This window comes from Vanessa atalanta, chromosome 28 (assembly GCF_905147765.1).
Source record: "Vanessa atalanta chromosome 28, ilVanAtal1.2, whole genome shotgun sequence".
NCBI classification, from domain to species: domain Eukaryota; kingdom Metazoa; phylum Arthropoda; class Insecta; order Lepidoptera; family Nymphalidae; genus Vanessa; species Vanessa atalanta.
Window position 1 is genome coordinate 2,109,882 of NC_061898.1, and position 18,407 is coordinate 2,128,288.

Here is an 18,407-nt window from a genome sequence, read left to right on the forward strand (position 1 = left end):
TAACAATAATTAGTATTATTGTGATCCGGTTTGAAGAGTGAGTGAGTCAGTGTATCGGCACAAAGGACGCAATATCTCAGTTTCCAAAGTTGGCGCTTTGGTTGAAATGGTTAAAATTTCATACAAGCAAAATGGTTAGGGGCAATGGTGACCACTTACCATCAGGTGGCCCATTTACCCGTCCGTCAACCGATGACAAAAAAAAAAAAATAATAATAAAAAATCTTTATTTAAATAAACTATTCTTAATGTCGTTTCTCTTTCTTGTTTTTGATACTTTTATCTCTCTTAAAACAACCGACGATCTTCTTAAACACTCTGTATATTATGTACAGTATGACGAGAAGGAAAGCAACCTGGTCCAGCATCCACAGCTCGTACCACGAGTAGAGGAGCGCCTTGGAGCGGAGATGGTGAGCGCCTGAAAATTAAAATAGCAACTATAAATAAAAAAATAAAAAACGACACATTGACTTGTATTAATAATTATTAGAAAAGTAAAGTTAATAGTTTCATGCATAACAGGAAGGTAGATGTTATGAGAAATAGTAAAAAACAGGTGCAGATATTACTTAGTACCAGAAATATTAACCAATCGATGTTCGGGTACATAGGTAGGGGGGTGTTAGGTACCCTGCCCATTTCTGTTTCGTTGGCATAATGGCTAATCATAAGGTTGCATCCCAGGTTCAAAACCCAGATCGGTACTATGACAAGTTATTTTGTTATTCTATCGAAAAAATCTCAGTAACAGTCTCGGAGTCAGGACAGTTGGCAGTGTGTACATTGTCGTGCATCAAAAAATACGTAAAGCCGTTGGTCTGAACTCTTTCCGGTCGGGTCGGATTTGCCGTCCCATCGGATTATGTGAGCGACAGAAAAGAGAGTGCACCTGCGTTTGCACACATACTTGTGGACTATAATGTGTCCTGCGTAGTTGGTTCAAGCCGAGCCGAAGAGTTTGAAGAGTTCGAAGAGCCGAGATGGCACAGTGGTTAGAACACGACCCACTAAATTTCCATGTGCTTAATTTGTGTTTATAATTTCATCTCGTGCTCGGCGGCGAATTGAAACATCGCGAGAAAATCTGCATGTGTCTAATTTCAACGAAATTCTTACACATATGTATCCACCAACCTGAATTGGAGCGTGGTGGAATATGCTAAAACCTTCGCCTTAGACCAGCAGTGGGAAATTTAAAGGCTGTTAATCTTGTTGTATATTGGCTTAACCAACTACAACATTTATAACAACAGTGACCGAAATCAGTCAAGATGACATCGTAATCACATCATCTTGTCCATATCTGAGCGAGATGCTCACATTGCTCGATATGGTCGATATGCTCGATATCTGATTAGTTATATACCTAACCTCTCTCCTCACTGCTACTTTGCCTTGTGGTGGAAGCTGGTACATTGTGTGATAAAATAACGTACAACGCCTAATGTACGCCTATTCCAACCACAAGAAGACAAAAGCCAAATAAACAATATTTGACAGCAAATTGACGCGATATCATTGGTCAAGAGCTCGATTAATCTTTGATATTCACTATGGATTTGCGAAAATATGGCGTTTTGAACGTCGACGAAACTGTTTTAAAATTATTGAGCATACAGAAGCTTAGTGTTGTATTAATCAAGAACTGCTTGTCTTGCTCACAATATAGCTGAGCTGTTAACAAATCGCATGGAATTCGTAAATGTATAGTTTGTTTATCTTTATTCTGCCTTCGATTGGAATATACTGTACCTTATAAAATATATTTTTTTATTAGCAAGAACCTCAGATGATCGCTTTTTTCAAAGAATCTGATAATAATATTCATTTTTAAATAAACTAAACTACGGATTCTTATAAAGACATGTACCTTTGGTCTCGATGGCGTGTCTCACGTAGTGCTGTATGAGGTGAGTGGTGTTCACAGGTCGGTCAGTGAACAGTCGAGACAGGTACTTCGCTCGTTTGTAGTATCTGTTATGATATTAATAATTTATTAATTATAGACGGTGTAGAGGATAGAATGCGTATACTTATCATGCAAAGCGTGGGGTCACAAAAATTATGTGTGGTACCAAAACCTTCATTTTGGTGAAGAATTGAAGAGGAAAGTTATACCCGTGATTAGTATATATTTCGACTTATGAATGCTAGATGGCGTTATGTCAAATCGTAGACATTTCTACATCGCGATGGCAAGATTCGCAAATTATTTTATATAGCACTATGGAAAATTCCAATAAACACCCCACCGACTACGTTCTGAGCCGAGGTGCGATCTCATTGGAGACACCCATAGGACGAACGTCACTCTCGAGCCCAAAAGGGTTCACTCTAAGGCAGAGTCAGGGCGTTGGCCCTAATATACAATACTCAACCATGATACTCCAATAAACATGCGTAGATCTATTTGAAAATATTAGCGTTGTGCAGAAATGGATTGTTTCCAGCAGAAAATTCTTAATATTGAAATTGCAAGATACTTTTTAACAGTATACAAGTTTGTTGAATAGCTGCATGCTTGGCATATGCCACTAGACATAAGATGCAGTCTATTTCGTTTAAATTATATGTAAATAGATAAGTAGTTACGTCACCTGTCGTTGCTCAGCATTTCTTTCAGGGCGTCTTTCAGCGGTCCCCCCATTTCTGGCGAGAAGTCTATCATCAATGCGTGTCCTCCTTGCACAGATTTCTGCGCGTTGGAGGGCTGGTCTCCGAACACGGGGATGGCAATGATGGGGACCCCGAACCGGAGCGCCTCTTGAGTACTCAGGAGACCACCGTGAGTGATGAAGAGCTTCACATTTTTGTGAGCTGTAAGATAGAATGGCAACATGTCCCTTATGTCATTATTGTAGTTATAAAATCAATTAATTTTCGAAATGGTTTTGCAAATATTATTGGGTCGGCGAGTACTCGACTCAAGAATGATGTTGGGAGACAACCTAAGGCATTAGAATACGTATCTCGTTTGAGGTCAGATCATTCTGGCACCGTCGAAGTTGGAAACAATTTAAGATGATATAATTTTACAATTCTGCCTTTACAGGTCAGGGTTCTTTCTTTTCCGAAACGTGGTAGTTTTTACTTTGACCATCAATAAGTAATGCTACTTATACATTTAATTATATATTCAATTAATTATTATATTCCCAAAGGCTGTACCAATAGCATACACAACATTTGGATAACTCACCAAGAATACTGGTTTGTGGCATCCAGGATCTAATGTGGATGTTCTTTGGCAGACCTTCGATATTTTCGTCGAATTTCCAAAGCACGGTATAGGGCAGTTCACCAAAGACTTTGATCAGGTCTCGTCTAGTATGTTCAGCTAGTGCTTTGGACTTGATGATTGATCCCATGCTGAATAATATCAAACCCTGTGGGGAGGAGTCCAGAATATCTTGGAGATCCTGAAATTTTGAAACAGACTCTCAAAAATCTTTGTGGGGGAGAGGAGATCACCAGAGGACACTGATATGACACCCGAATGCTTTTGTGTTAAAGACGGTGCTCATTTTAAGGCTATCAGAACGGTTTGTAACACCAAATAGAACACATTACTTTAATTAGTTTTCGTAAATTATAAATGATTTTGTTAACCATCAGTTTCAAGGCACAATGGCTAACAGCAACAGTCCATGTATAGGGTATACATGGACTGTCACTGATAACTATTTATGCCGAGCTATCGCTATTACAACTTTCATCCATTAATCAGTTTTAGAAGTTTCTGCGCGAAAGAGTTCCAAAATCCATCAATCCATATAACCTTTCGCATTTTAAAGTAGGACTTTTAAAAGCTGAACTAATGGGAAAAGATGTTTATAATCACCAATGCTAATAAGCTCTATAAAAAATGCATTCCAAGAAAGTATTTCGTATATACAATACACCATCCATGGGAAGTAAGGTCTCTTGTACTAGCATACTTGAAGTTCTTTGGTAAACCCGAATAAGACGATTCAAAGCTTTGCTATTTGACGTATATAAACAAGCTAATATATCCTTTACCTTTGGTAGTGGGGGTATTTCTTCAGGGATGTGATATCCTCCAATTTCAACAACGTTAGGTGGTAGACTCTGAGCTGGTGAGAAAGAAGGATGCGAGTTGACGAAGAGTATGGAGATGTCGTGGATGGCTTCGTTGAAAGGAGGAAGGGTTACTCCTCGGGCTTTTGCGAAGGGGGAGAAGTATGTTTCATAGTCGGACTTTAAAATTGAGTAGTCCAATCTGGAAGAAATATTTTAATCAATAAATTAGCATTATAAGAGAAATTATATTATGCCCCTTGTGCGTGTAGTTCTAATGGCTGACTCATCCTTCAAACCGGAACACGATGATATAAATTATTGTTCTTGGCGGTAGAATATTCAATGACTTCAGCGCTGATAGTTAAGTAAAACACGTATAGTTTAACATAACAGAATACTTACAATGATCCTGTAGACATCACCAAATACAATAAAGTATTTTGGATGCGGCTCCAAAAGTTCATGGGTATGGGTGAGTCAATAAAAAAGGCTGGTATCGTGGGCACGGATCTAACTGTGTCCACCAAGCTTTCCACATGCGAGTGCATCGCTAAACCGCTGAGGAGAATCCATGGTACTTGCTGAACGGCTGCATATCTGGACAATAAAAAATATACTTAAAAAAAATACAAATTGGCGCTTACAAAATTTCACAAGTATGAATATCAAATCAAATGAACATTATGGTCATCGCCGTCTCGTGGGCGAGCCTATTTAGTAAGAGCTACAAATAGTCCAGGCTTCGAAGTTCATGTCGAGCCAATTAAAAGTTTTTGGGCGTGTCAGAAAATTCTCAGTAGTAGTCCGGAGTTTGGAAAAGGAAAAGAGTTGGAAAAGAAAAATATTCGTTTCATTTTTATTATTTAGGGAAGCTCCAGTGATAAGATCCGTGGGTCACCCGGTAGGAACGAAATTTCATTCGCTTTATAGTAATTATTACATAAAATGCACGATGAAATTAAACATTGTGTGTGTCATGTACCACTTAACGTTTGATAATAATTCAATGTGACTCACTTGTGATTAAAAACAATAACAAAAAATAACTTTAAATATTATTATATAACATTAGATTTAGTTTTATTATTACTATTATATATATATAAAAGAAAGAGACAGATTGAAAGAGAAAGCGAGAGAAAAGTTGCGTGGAGTGTTCTAAAAACTACGCGTTTTGCCTGCATCAAAACCTTAGATCAACGATTAATATCCACGCCTATCGACCAAACGTTATCTGGGCAAAAGTAAACAAAGATGACGATGTTCAAATTAAAATTCTTCCCTACTTCTTGGATATTTTAAAATAGCCAAGGTCATCGTTCAACGATTCACCAGCAGGCAGAGTTCCGCATTTTGAGCATTACGGGCCGCAACAGAACATACCCAATATCAGTATCCGAGAAGAACCACTCCGTCACAACCGCATCAAATTTTTCCTTGAGCAACGCCTCCCTGACTTCTGGAGTTACTATTAAATCCCTAAATAAGTTCCTCGCGAGCTCCTTGACTACCGCTACGCTTTGCTTTGATTTATCTGTCCAATCTTCAGCTGAAAAGTCAGTAGAAATTAAATGATGCGTGACAACGTTTCGAGCAGAATATTATTCAGCGCCTGAAAAGTAAGTAATTATAGACAGTTCTATCGCCTCATGCGCACACGCTGCGCACTTTAGAAGGACAGGAAGGTAGTGGTGCCTCCCTAACTCCTAACTCCCTAACATCCTTTACTACTTTTGGTTAAGACGATTTCGCACGGTAAGACAGGCAGCTACAGGAACTGATACTTCGATAATTGTAAGAATAAACAGAGCCGATGTGTTTTTAAGATTCAATACTAGGGATGTTGCGAATATACGCTTCTGAAAATATTCTGTACAGGGCTATATTACTTTCATAATAAATTTAAAGTACTTAATTGGATAAGGATTAATACTGTATTGCTTTAAATCGCCATTATATCTCGTAAAAAGTAAAGGATAAAAAATGGTTATTGTGGGTTATCCCTAAGAGATAGACATGTATCATTCCGGATTTTTTTGATGACCTTTTTAAGGTAAACAATACTGTAATATATTATTTTGATCTATTTTGTAGGGTTCAGCCAGCGTTTACAACGTAAGCGCAAAAAATGTGTTTACTGATGACATCATTTCAGAAATCTCTAAAATTATCAGTGTTTCTGTACTTGTGCAAGTATTATACATATAAACCTTCCTCTTGAATCAAACTATCTATTTAAAAAAACCGCAATGAAATCCGTTGTGTAATTTTAAAGATCTAAGCATACACAGGGACAGACAGGCAGCTTCATGCGACTTTGTTTTATACTATTTAGTGACAAGTGAATTACAGTGAAACCACCGGCACAAAATGAAATGGCACATGGCGCAATGAAAAATGGGTTCAATGTTGATGAAAATTCTCTAAAATGGTGGAGCGTCCACCGAGAAGAATTAAAACTATTTCACAAATTCCGCATCCGCATTTTTTCACATCCAAGGATGCTGCGGATGTGAAAAAATTTGCATCCTCAACATATTTATATTAAATTATTATCTATACCTCCTATTAATATATCTCCTATTAAATACCTTCTCAACCGTTTTGTGATTCCGCAGTTATCGCAGACCACTACTTTGTGTATGTATAAGGATTTTAGGATCTTAGGATAGTCTGGGATGGCAATTTAAAACGACCCGAGGGGAAGTAGAATCTTGGTACTTTCTTACGAGTTTCTTGCCGTTTCTTCTCGTTGCTTTCTGACACGGTGGTGGAGTCGAAATATTAACTATATAAAAATGCCCTGTAGTTACACTGGCACTCTCCCTTCAAACCGGAACACAACAATGCCAATTATACCTACTAGGCTATAGAATATTTGACGAGTGGATGGTGCCAAACCACTAGATGATAGTGAGCTACCCAAGCACAAAGCCAAAGTTTACCAAGTCCTATGTTATGTACTAGTTCATTATTACGACTCACCTTCGGTTGGCATCTTTATGTGACTAATATCAATGTACTTCAAGTTTTTCACTGGTTTCGATTCGGGGAAGTGTGCTATGAATGTTATCTGAAAAATAAATATATATGTTACTTGTAAAAGCTCGAACATAACATATATTATACATCTTAAGATTTAAGAGTAAGTCTTAGGATTTACCGACATGAGTAGGTATTCCCATTTTCAGAAATACTTACGCCTAAGTATTTCTGAAAATGGGACGATTTTTTCGCACTTTTACCATTCGAATTCAGTATATGCTAGTTTTTGCCGCTGTTAGCTGATAGATGTTGGTTTTAGGCATAAAACAATGAGTAAATCTTAATAATTTATTTCAATGAACAATTAGTCAAAACCTTAGAGGTACATATTGGACAACATCACATACATTACTCTGATCCCAATGTAAGTATCTATCATTTGTGTTATGGAAAATTAGACGTAACGACGGCACCACAAACAAACAGACCCAAGACAACATATATACTAATGAACTTTTTCTACATATTATTACATAAGTATCAAACGATAGTAATTAAAAAACTAATCCTAACTTATTTAAATTATTTTCATTTCGGATATTATTTTATAACACGTTATGACATGATTTTTTCAACTAGTCTTAGTCTAAATCCTAAGGTTTTACCAAGTGAAAGGTGGTACCATAAATTATTGGTAAATCTTAGGTTTTACTGGAAAATTTCAGGATTTACCGTAGTTCGAGCTTTTACTGTAACATATATATTCCAAGATATATATATCGAAGGGGTTAGGCGTCAACTCATTATCAGACTTGATGATATCCGAAATATTATATTATATATTGTTAGAAGAAAATTAAAGTCACAAATAGCAACACTGCGACCGGATATATAAGAACGACGGTCGGCGGTACTCGTCTATCCGCTTAGCTGTCCGAATATCTAGCGTTTGCCTGTCCTAGAAGGAAAATGTCTGTTGGCCGCCGTTATAATATTTTTAAAAAATATCATTTTATTTTCTATTTGTAATAATATTGTAATATATCTCTTTTCGATATTCCATCACCTATGACACTTTCGGCTGTTACGTTTTCTCTACGTCACACTGACGTTGCCAGCATATACGATGAAAAATAAACATATCTTAATTAAACTTTTCGATGCTTCGACATACATATATGTGATTATTATTACCAAACACTCGAAAACTTGGCGTTTAATGAAAGTTCATGCTTATAATTTTAAAAGAATTAAAGTGGATATGAGTCGTTTAGTGGCATGTTGTTGTTTTATAAATAAACATATATTGTTCAAGAGCTGCTAGTATTTCACAAGTATTTTAGTTGTTCCTCTGACGTAGACGATGATTCTTTCCATGTTCCTGAAACGCTTGGGTCCTTGCTTAGTAGTTCTTTTCTCAATTCTCCTCACTTTTTTAATGTATGTCATATTAACGCTCAAAGCTTACCTTCTCATTTTCCTGATTTTCTTGAAGCCTTTTCCAATGCCCCTGCAGACGCCATTTTAATATCCGAAAGTTGGTTAAAACCTTCTCTTAGTTCTTGCTTATACAGTCTTCCTGGTTTTGTGCTAATTCGGAACGACCGTATAGGCAAAGGTGGCGGAGGTGTGGCTATTTACCTACGCTCTGAGATTCCCTATAATATTATTTTTTCATCTCCTTCTTCATTCTCGTTCTCTGCTGAATTTTTATTCATTGAAATCCGTCTCAGGGGTGTGAAAGTGGTCCTTGGAGTTATTTACTGCCCTCCTGCTGTTGACTATTTCTCTTCACTTGAACCTGTCCTTGAGTCCCTTTCATCGGATTACACACATCATGTAATCATGGGCGATCTGAATACAGATATGTTAAAAATGACTCCACGTTCTTTAAAACTTTCTAGCCTCTTAAATTCTATTAATTTCAACATTCTCCCTTCTGGAGCTACACATCATAACTTTGACTCGCCTGATACTTGGTTGGATGTTATTATTGTCTCCTCAACAAATAATGTCATTAAATATGGTCAATTATCAGCTCCCGGATTCTCTCGTCACGATCTTTTATATGTGTCCTACAAGCTTAAGCCTCCTAAAATTAAACCTCCTACAGTGTGGATGCGCAATCTTGCTAAAATTAACTTAGAAAACTTAAAAAATGATGCAGAATCGCTTGACATGTCTTTAGTGTATAATTCATCAACAATTAATGATAAAGTTTCTCACTTCAATACATCCATTTCATCACTTTTTGATAAACATGCACCAATGTGTCCTGTCAAGATAAGAAGACCGCCCGCTCCTTGGATTACTAAAGGGGTGCGTATGGCTATGTCTCGTCGTGATCGTGCTTTCCGCAAATATAAACATGACAGGTGCAAAGAAAATTGGGAATTATATAAGGCTGCTCGCAACCGGTGTAACTTGATGGTAAGAACAGCCAAACGCCACTATTGTCATATTAACGTAAGTAACTCGTCTGTGGCCTCAATATGGAAGTTTCTACAAACATTAGGCATAAATAAGCGTAACAATAAATTTTCTGTGCCTTCATTGTCTCCTGATAGTTTAAACTCACATTTTTCTTCTTCTACTCTATTATGTCCTAATATTAAATTACGTACTATTTCAGAAATTGAATCCATGGCCTCTCCTTCTTTTAACGACTTCGTTCTTTCTCCAGTGTCTGATGAAGAAATTCGTAAAATTATACTGTCAATCACATCGAATGCTACTGGTGTTGATGGCATTAATCGATATATGATAACATCTATTCTAGACTATTTACTGCCAGCTATAACTCACATTGTAAATTTTTCTATTTCATCAGGAGAGTTCCTTGTACTATGGCGTAGAGCTTATGTTATTCCTCTTCCTAAAGTTTCCAACCCCTCCCAGTTAAATCACTACAGACCCATTTCCATTCTTCCTTTCTTGTCAAAAGTCTTAGAATTAAGTATTTACCAACAAGTCTCTTCCTTTGTTTATAACAATAATATTCTCAGCTCATATCAGTCAGGTTTCCGACCAGGCCATAGTACAGCTACTGCTCTTCTCAAAGTAACTGAGGATATTCGGATTGGTATGGAGAATAGATTGATCACCATACTGGTCCTTATTGATTTTTCCAACGCGTTTAACTTGGTAGATCATGATATTGTTCTTGCCATTTTTAAGCATTTAAACTTTTCTTCATCAGCTCTGGAGTGGTTCTCCTCATATCTTCGCGGCCGCCAGCAAGCGGTCAGGCTGGATCAATGTCTTTCCGGGTGGCTTGACCTATCTGCTGGCGTGCCGCAGGGTGGCATCCTTTCTCCTATTATTTTTTCTATTTTTATAAATTTTCTTACTTATAACATCGACTGTTCTTACCATTTCTACGCCGATGATCTGCAACTCTATATTCATACTAAGTTGGAGGATATCGATTCAGCTGTAAATAAAATTAATCAAAACCTTACTTACATATATAACTGGTCTAATAAATATGGTATCATGGTAAATCCAGCTAAGTGTCAGGCGATCATTGTTGGTAGTTCGCGTATCATTTCCAAGTGCGATATTTCTTCTTTGCCAAATATCGTGTTTAATAACAATATCATACCTTACTCTCAAAATGTTAAAGATCTCGGACTGCACATTGATTCAACTTTGAGCTGGAAGGTGCATATTAATGAAGTTAGTCGCTCGGTTACCGCCACCTTAAGGTGTCTCAATAGATTAAGAAATTTTCTCCCTATTAAAACCAAAGTTTTGCTAGTGCAAGCCCTTATATATCCGATCATCGATTACGCTGATGTGTGTTATGTCGATCTCAATGAATTTTTTTTAAACAAACTCGATCGCCTCATAAATAATTCCCTGCGTTTCATCTTCTGCCTTCGAAAATTCGACCACATTTCCCACTGTCGAGCCGAACTCAAATGGCTCCCTATCCGCCAACGCAGAGATTTACGGCTACTGTGTTCTCTTTTTTCTATTCTTTTTGACCCGCTTTCCCCTGATTACTTAAAGGATAAATTTAAATTTCTTTCTGACAATCACGATCGACAGCTACGCTCTATTGATTCTCTCCTTCTCTCTTTTCCCAGTCACTTCTCTGGTTTCCTAACTAACGCTTTCTCCGTCCAAGCTGTCAGATTATGGAATAAACTTCCGGTAGAAATTAGAAAGGCTTCTACTAAGGCATTGTTCAAGCGTCGTTTACAGGATCATCTTATTAAAAACCTCTCTTAAGTTTCTCCTTCTTTCTCTCACTACGCTCTGTTTTTAAAATTTCTATTATGTCTCTGTTAATTATAAATGTGTATTCTCATGCATATATATAATATTTTATCTATGTTTCTGTTTCATTATTATTATTATTATTATAGTATTTATTGTAAAATTTATTGTTACCGCCTTCATGACTTTCTGTTTGGCCTAAAGGTTGACTGGTAGAGAATGCCTTCAGGCATTAAGTCCGCCTTTTGTTCCAACTTTTGTTGTTGGTCAATAAAGTTTTTAAAAAAAAAAAAAAATATAGCTGAGCTACTAGCGAATCGCGTGGTATCTGTCAATATAAGATTTGTTTACCTTTAATCCTTCTTCGATTGGGACAGACTAAAAATAAATATGAATTACCTGATGACCAGCTTTCAAGAGCGGATCCACGATGCCCTTCATCAGATGGTAATGGCTTTTCGAAGGCACCGATTGAATACATAGGATGTGGTAGCCAAAAGCCGTGGCGATGACTGACAGGAACACTAGCACCGACTTCATGGTCTGAAAGAGTTTTTTTTTTTAATTTCAGAATTCTGTATAGAGTCATGGAACATGACGCTGAGCCTCTGATGTCTCCATTGTGTAAGACTACATTAGAATTAAATACTTAATCTATATATATAACAAACTGTCTGTCTGTTTGTTCCGGCTAATCTCTGGAACGGCTGAACCGATTTCGACGGGACTTTCACTGGCAGATAGCGGATGTTATAAGCAGTAACTTAGGATACTTTTATTTTAGAATTATATATAGAATAAAAATAAAATCACGCTACAATATCCAAATAACATAAATTCAAACAACGCGCACGAAGTCGCGGGTACAGCTATTATTAAATGTTACACGAATTATTTTTATCTGTATATTACATTCGAGTATCTGTCATTTTGTATAATAAAAAGTATTTATAATGTTTTCTTTTTAATCTGTCAACATAAACATTGACAGATACTCGTGGCGGGAATATTGATTTGATTTATTATATATAAACATTTTAATGCCACTATCAGGATTATTCATCATAAGTGGGCGGATATTCAAACTACTATTCACAAATTCAGTGATAAGTTTTTAATTAAACAAATCAATTACACAGATAATTTCACAATAGCCATAAATATCGTTTAGTTAAAATATCATATACACAAAAACATATAAATCACTGAATCGATTACAAAAGATAATGTCGGTAATTAGCGAATCGTCGCACACTTGGTGCGCGGGAAAACTCGAATGTAACCGTCGATCCAAGATGGCCGCCGCGCTACCATCGACGCGACGCTTCACTAGAGCGCCGTTCAACTACCACTGACACTCTTTTCCAACCAGTATAAACAAACAAGATGGCGCACCATACGCACCATAATATTACAAAATTATGCAAGAAAAGGAATGCACGTTGTATTTCTGAGTTAATCAAGTTCTTTCAATTGAGAATGACTGCTCTGGCTTAAACACCACCAAAGCTCTGAATCCGATTCAATGACGGCAATGTAAGGAGCGGTTAATATTTCATACAGCGCCAATGTCTATGGACGGTGGTGACCACTTACCATCAAGTGGCCCATTTGACTATCCGCCTACCTATATCATAAAAAGTACAGTATGGAAATACGGCTAACCTGTGTTACGATGTAGAGTGTTTTGAACACGTATTGAAATATCTACAGATAACAATTTTTGGTATCGGTCTCGTACTTGTTGTCCGAGTGTAGAAGGGTATTGTTATCAAGTCGCCCTATTTCATGTATCGATGCGATACCGATTTTGATTATTATTATCGTTGTTTTCATTTGATCGGTTGTATTGAGCATGTCGAGGCTGTCTCTCGAAGCGAGTCGAGAACCACTAAAAAAAATTACGGTACGGGAAAAATACGTTGCTTCCTTCCAGACTTATGGCGTCTCCTGAAATTTGGGCATTGGTATAAAGGAGAAAAGCGACGGCTTCTTCTCAGCCAAGGGTCATCGGCTTTGAAATGCCGCTAAGTAGAAACAAGCTGCCTTATTTCAGCATCGATATGGCTATAAAAGGCTCATGAAGGGAAACACAATGCCAAGGCCCTCAAAAAGTTGAAACCCGTATAAATCAAAATTGATAACACAAAGTCAATAAATCTTCCAATCCGCTTACTGGTCAAGTCTGAGACCATCTGTGACGAGTCCTACATCTTAAAAGTCTCCTTGGGAGGAAACAGCACATTGCCCACATGCACATTGCACATTACCCTATCAAGCTAGCAAGCTTGCTAGCTTGATAGGTTGCGTAATATTTGGTAGAACATCAGAAGACTATGACTATCCACTAGCACAGCACGGGAGGGGTCGTGGATGCGTTATATCGACATGATCCCGCAGCCTCTCCGATCCATGTTGAGGACGATCGTCGTAGTGGTTTTTGTGGGTAGGAACACCATATAAACCGGTTCGCCCAAGGGACCTTCGGTAGGAAATAATAATAAATATAAAAAGCCAATATAACAAGCCCCTCTGGGTAGGTACCACTCATCAGATATCCTACCGACAAAAAGCAGTACTCAATACTGTTGTGTTCCGGTTTGAAGGACGAGTGAGCCAGTGTAACTACAGGCACAAGTGATATCTTATTCTTAAGGTTGGTGGCGCGTTGGCGATATAAGGAATTATTAATATTTCTTACAGCGCCATCGCTTAGAGGAGGTTGTGACCATTTTACATCAGGTGCCTGGTACATAAGGTACCAGAGCCAAATAAAAAAATAAAAATGTTATTATACAATTAGTGAGTTTATAATTAATAGTACACCTTGGGAATAAAACGACAGCCACCGATCGACAAAAAATAAACCCGCTGAGTTTCTTTTGCCGGATCTTCTCAGGTCAGTATAATACTTCTATATTGAATTAAGGAACTTCAGTTTGTGTTTGAGTTTGGTGGCTCATTTTCTCGTCTGTCAGTCTTTGAATAAACAAATATAAATATATATTTGTCTCTCAATCAACTTTCAATTTGTTTATGAAATATCAACGTAACAAACAGGGATAGCGTTATCTTTTTGCTCTCGCATCCGAGTTCACGATCGCTTTACTCTGATATGTATAGCGCACGACGGATAAAAACATGCTCTTCTCTTAATAAATATTGACAGAAATTCAGTAAATTAAATATTAGGAACGGCTGAGATTTTCATTCGGGAAAATTATATATTTTTTTAATAATTTCAACTAAAAAGTTTAGTTTATTTGATAGCGTTCATTAAGTATTTCTAAAATCAATAACTGATTTTGTTAACCGTCAATTTAACACATCACGAATATTTATAATAAATTAAAAATTATGAAATAATAAAAAAAAAATCGTACTCACTCGACTTAAACAATTTTCTAATATAACAACACAGTCAAGGAAATTACATTCCAAATTTAAACTATTCCATTTATAATTTGAAATTCGAACGGCCGATCGATTCCACGTTTAAATTTTTACTGAAGCGTTCAAAAGAACAATGTTTATCAATGAAACAGATCATCGCCATCACCATTACAAAGCATAAAACAAAGTCGCTTACCGCTGTCTGTCCCTGTGTATGCTGAGATCCTTAAAATTACACAACGGATTTTATTGCGGTTTTTTTTAATAGATAGATTGATTCCAGAGGAAGGTTTGTATGTATAATACATGCACAATATAGTAGAGAAACACTGATAATTTTAGAGGTTTCTGATGTGATGGCGTAAATAAATACATTTTTTTGCGCTTACATTGCAAACGCTGGCTGAACTCTACGAGATAGATCAAAATAATGTACTACAGTATTGTACACCTTAAAAAGGTCTTGAAAAAAGTCCGCGATGATATATGTCTATCGCTTAGGTATAAGCCAAAATGACCATTTTTTAACCTTTAATTTTTACGAGAAATAGCAGTTTATTTTCGAGGCGATTTAAAGCAATAGAGCATTAATCCTTATCCAATAAAGTACCTTAAATACATTGTGCGTTTAATATAGATCAATGTGGCCCTTTACAGCATGTAATTTAAATGAATATTTTCGAAGACATTTCAGATTTAAGCGGACGTAGCGGTTTGTATTGCGGTCAGTCTAATGACTGAAAAACTGTGAACGTTGTAAGACATTCTGTAGTATATTTAGTATCAGCATTGCACCCGTGCGAAGTCGGGGCGGGTCGCTAGTTGTAGTATATAATCTTCACATAACAATAATTCTAAAATATTTATTAATAAATTGCGCAATGTTGTACCATTTTATTTGATTACATCGTAGTCAAGCGATGTTACATAAAGGCTGAGTCATCGTGACTTTTGATTTTCGTTAGTAGCAGAACACATGTGTATATATATTTAGCAGAAGTGATATAGATAAAAAGAAACAAGAACTACTACTAACTACTTTAAACAATTTACTAACAAATCATAAATAGTTCGAACTTCGAATTTATCCATACTAATTATTAATATTCTCAATGGGAAAGTAACTCTGTCTGTCTCGCTTTCACGCCAAAACAACTGGACCGATTTAAATGAAATTTAAATGGTACAAACATAGTTCAGAGCCTGAGAAAAGACATAGGCTACTTTTTAATTAAAAAAAAAATGCTGTAAGGTAAAAGGGGGATGAAAGGTTGTAAGTTGTTGAAACTATTGTCATTTTTAGAACTAGAAGCATAAAATTTACATTTTAGGCCGTACACTTATAAAGTAACGTATCATGACACCCACTAAGGAGGGAATTTTGGAAATTCAAACCCTAAGGGCTTGAAATAGGAGTTGAACGTTTGTATGGAAGTCCCTCGTTTTTTAAGTTGGAAACAAGATACTTTGTTTTTAGTATACTGATTAAAAATGAGTACATAAATATTTAAGCGTTTTTGCATCTTACTCCTAAGGGGGTGAAATAAAGGATGAAAGTATGTATGAAAGTCCGTAATTTTTTATGTTAGAAACATTAAACTTTCTTTTTGAGATATATTATATTTGAGATAGATATATTATACTGTTTAAAAAGGAGTAGATATTTATTTAAATGTTTCCGGATATTATACCCCTAAGGGGGTGAAATAAGGGTTGAAATTTTCTATAGAAGTCCGTCATATTTTAAATTATAAACGTAAAATTTTATTTTTTTGTTACTGATTAAATGCGTAGATACGTATTTAAGCGTTTCTGAATATTCTACCCTAAGGGCTGAAACACACACCAATGTGGAATCCAAAGAGGTCTTACATTAACGTAATATTTTAAGTTAACTTGTAAATATATTCATATTCTACGCGAGCAAAGCCGCGGGTAGCAGTCATAGTAACATAAATAAATCACCAAATCATACACACTGGAGTAAACTACTTTCTCAGTTGAGCTTACAAGTCCAAATAAAACACTTTTAACGAATTACAAGTCGCGCCAATATCGACCTTAATTTTCGCGCCCAAATAGACAAAAGAATGGCGGCTTAATTCGATTACGCGCGCTTTTGTTTTTTTTTTAGTTTTATTTGTTCTAGCCAGTTGGAGGGATAAAAGTATCTACTAAATATATATATATTCTTGGTAGGGGCGTTGAGCACCGTCTGGTTAGGTAGCACTCATCTGATTCGCCAAACAGCTGAGTACTGTTGAGTTCCGGTTTGAACGCCAAGTTTTAATACATGCTCAAGGGACATAACATCTTAGTTCCCAAGGTCGGTGGCGTATTGGTGTTTACGCGGATTCACGCGGATTCGTTCGCGCTGTAGGGTTTGATCGTTAGGGCATACAAAAGTAGCCTGTCGCTTCATGTTTCGGTCTAGTAGTTTGGCCTTGAAAGAGCAACAGACAGACAGAGTTACTTTCGCATCTACAATAGTATAAATGATTGGCTATACGTATATATTTAAGGCTCTACTAATGTTAGTCCGACTTAGCCTTTGTAGTAACTAATAACATTATAGTAAACGAGCAATTCGGATTCCGTTCCGGACACTCGTGCGGTACGTACACCAAGTGCACCGCACAACGGAGGACATACTAGTAGGTAAGACCCGCGCCTACCGAAAGGTACGGGTGCTATATTTCTCGACGCAGCCAAGGCGTTCGATGAGGTCTGCTACAATGGGCTTATTTATAAGCTTCACAACACAGGCTTCACACGCTCGTGCATGTACACGAGACTACTTATCGAATCGTTATTTTCGCTACAGAGTGAACTGTACACTATCGTCCACTCGTCCCATCCAAGTGTACCACAAGGTTCCCTGCTCTCTCCCATCCTATTCTCTCAGTACACTGACGCTTACGTGTGTACTCTGAGTCCTTAAGTGGGTTCTCAACATCCAGGCTTAAGTCTTTTAACTCACATTATAGAGGCCATTAGGGCCAACAGCATACACAGACACACAGTTCGAAAATAAACTTCGACTAATGAACACGAGCAAGTATAGCCCTCAGTGGCTAATCCGATCAGAGCCGTCTCAAGTTATGCCATGAATTTGGGGCCCTTTTGGTAGATATTTACAACCATGTACAAATAATTTGCTTATGGCCAGGCCTTAAGTATAATTTCAAATAAACGGTGCGGTAATTTTCGTAAATTCGTTGGAATCTGATTGGTTGTACAATCTTATGGCTGTTTTATAGTCTTTTTTGATATATATTTTACATTATTTCTTACAAATATATCACTTTCGATAATATACATAGCAGTCAATGTGAGCACAAATGTGTGAAGGAAATTGTTGGTTCTTCGGGCCCTCTCAGTATGGGGGCCCTGGGCACGTGCCCCATGCCCCATGGTAAAGACGGTAATGAATCCGATGCACAGACGATCAGACATCCTAGAGACGTTCTAAGTGTCGCCGAAGATGTTATCATACCGGCGAAAGCTAAAGCTACACATTGCACAGACACCTCGGGCTGAGGTCCCTCTGTCCATGTTCAGCAATGTCGCCCTGTCTAATGAGTTAATATACTTTGATCAATATTAACTGGCACTTTTTTAATCGAGAAATAATACCTCATGTTATGTTTTGGATTGGCTTATGTCTTGCGTTGGTTGGTCAATGAAGTAAAAAAGAAAAGAATTAATAACTCAATAAGTCGTCGATTTTGTATTTTCTGAAGTTTATTTGTAGAAAGTTA

General features: G+C 37.0%; 1 protein-coding gene across 1 annotated transcript; it reads right to left on the reverse strand.

The window, feature by feature from the left end:
• Positions 1-245: 245 nt before the first annotated feature.
• On the reverse strand, positions 246-14,761 carry LOC125074606 (UDP-glucosyltransferase 2-like). Its single transcript, XM_047685963.1, has 10 exons — positions 14,641-14,761; positions 11,653-11,796; positions 7,030-7,117; positions 5,428-5,593; positions 4,447-4,641; positions 4,024-4,243; positions 3,203-3,422; positions 2,601-2,820; positions 1,874-1,977; positions 246-421 (listed from the first exon to the last, which is right to left on the reverse strand). Exons 2-10 carry the CDS (start codon positions 11,791-11,793, stop codon positions 246-248), a joined length of 1,530 nt encoding a protein of 509 aa, XP_047541919.1. The 5' UTR covers positions 11,794-11,796; positions 14,641-14,761.
• Positions 14,762-18,407: the final 3,646 nt, after the last annotated feature.

Bases quoted from the DNA above. Each gene is read 5' to 3' on its own strand.
- LOC125074606 (XM_047685963.1), bottom strand. From the start codon at position 11,793: ATGAAGTCGGTGCTAGTGTTCCTGTCAGTCATCGCCACGGCTTTTGGC. The intron at 4,244-4,446 runs GTAAGTATTCTG...TATTTCTTCCAG, and splicing joins GTGATGTCTACAGGATCATT to ATTGGACTACTCAATTTTAA. The intron at 422-1,873 runs GTACATGTCTTT...TTTAATTTTCAG, and splicing joins ACACGCCATCGAGACCAAAG to GCGCTCACCATCTCCGCTCC.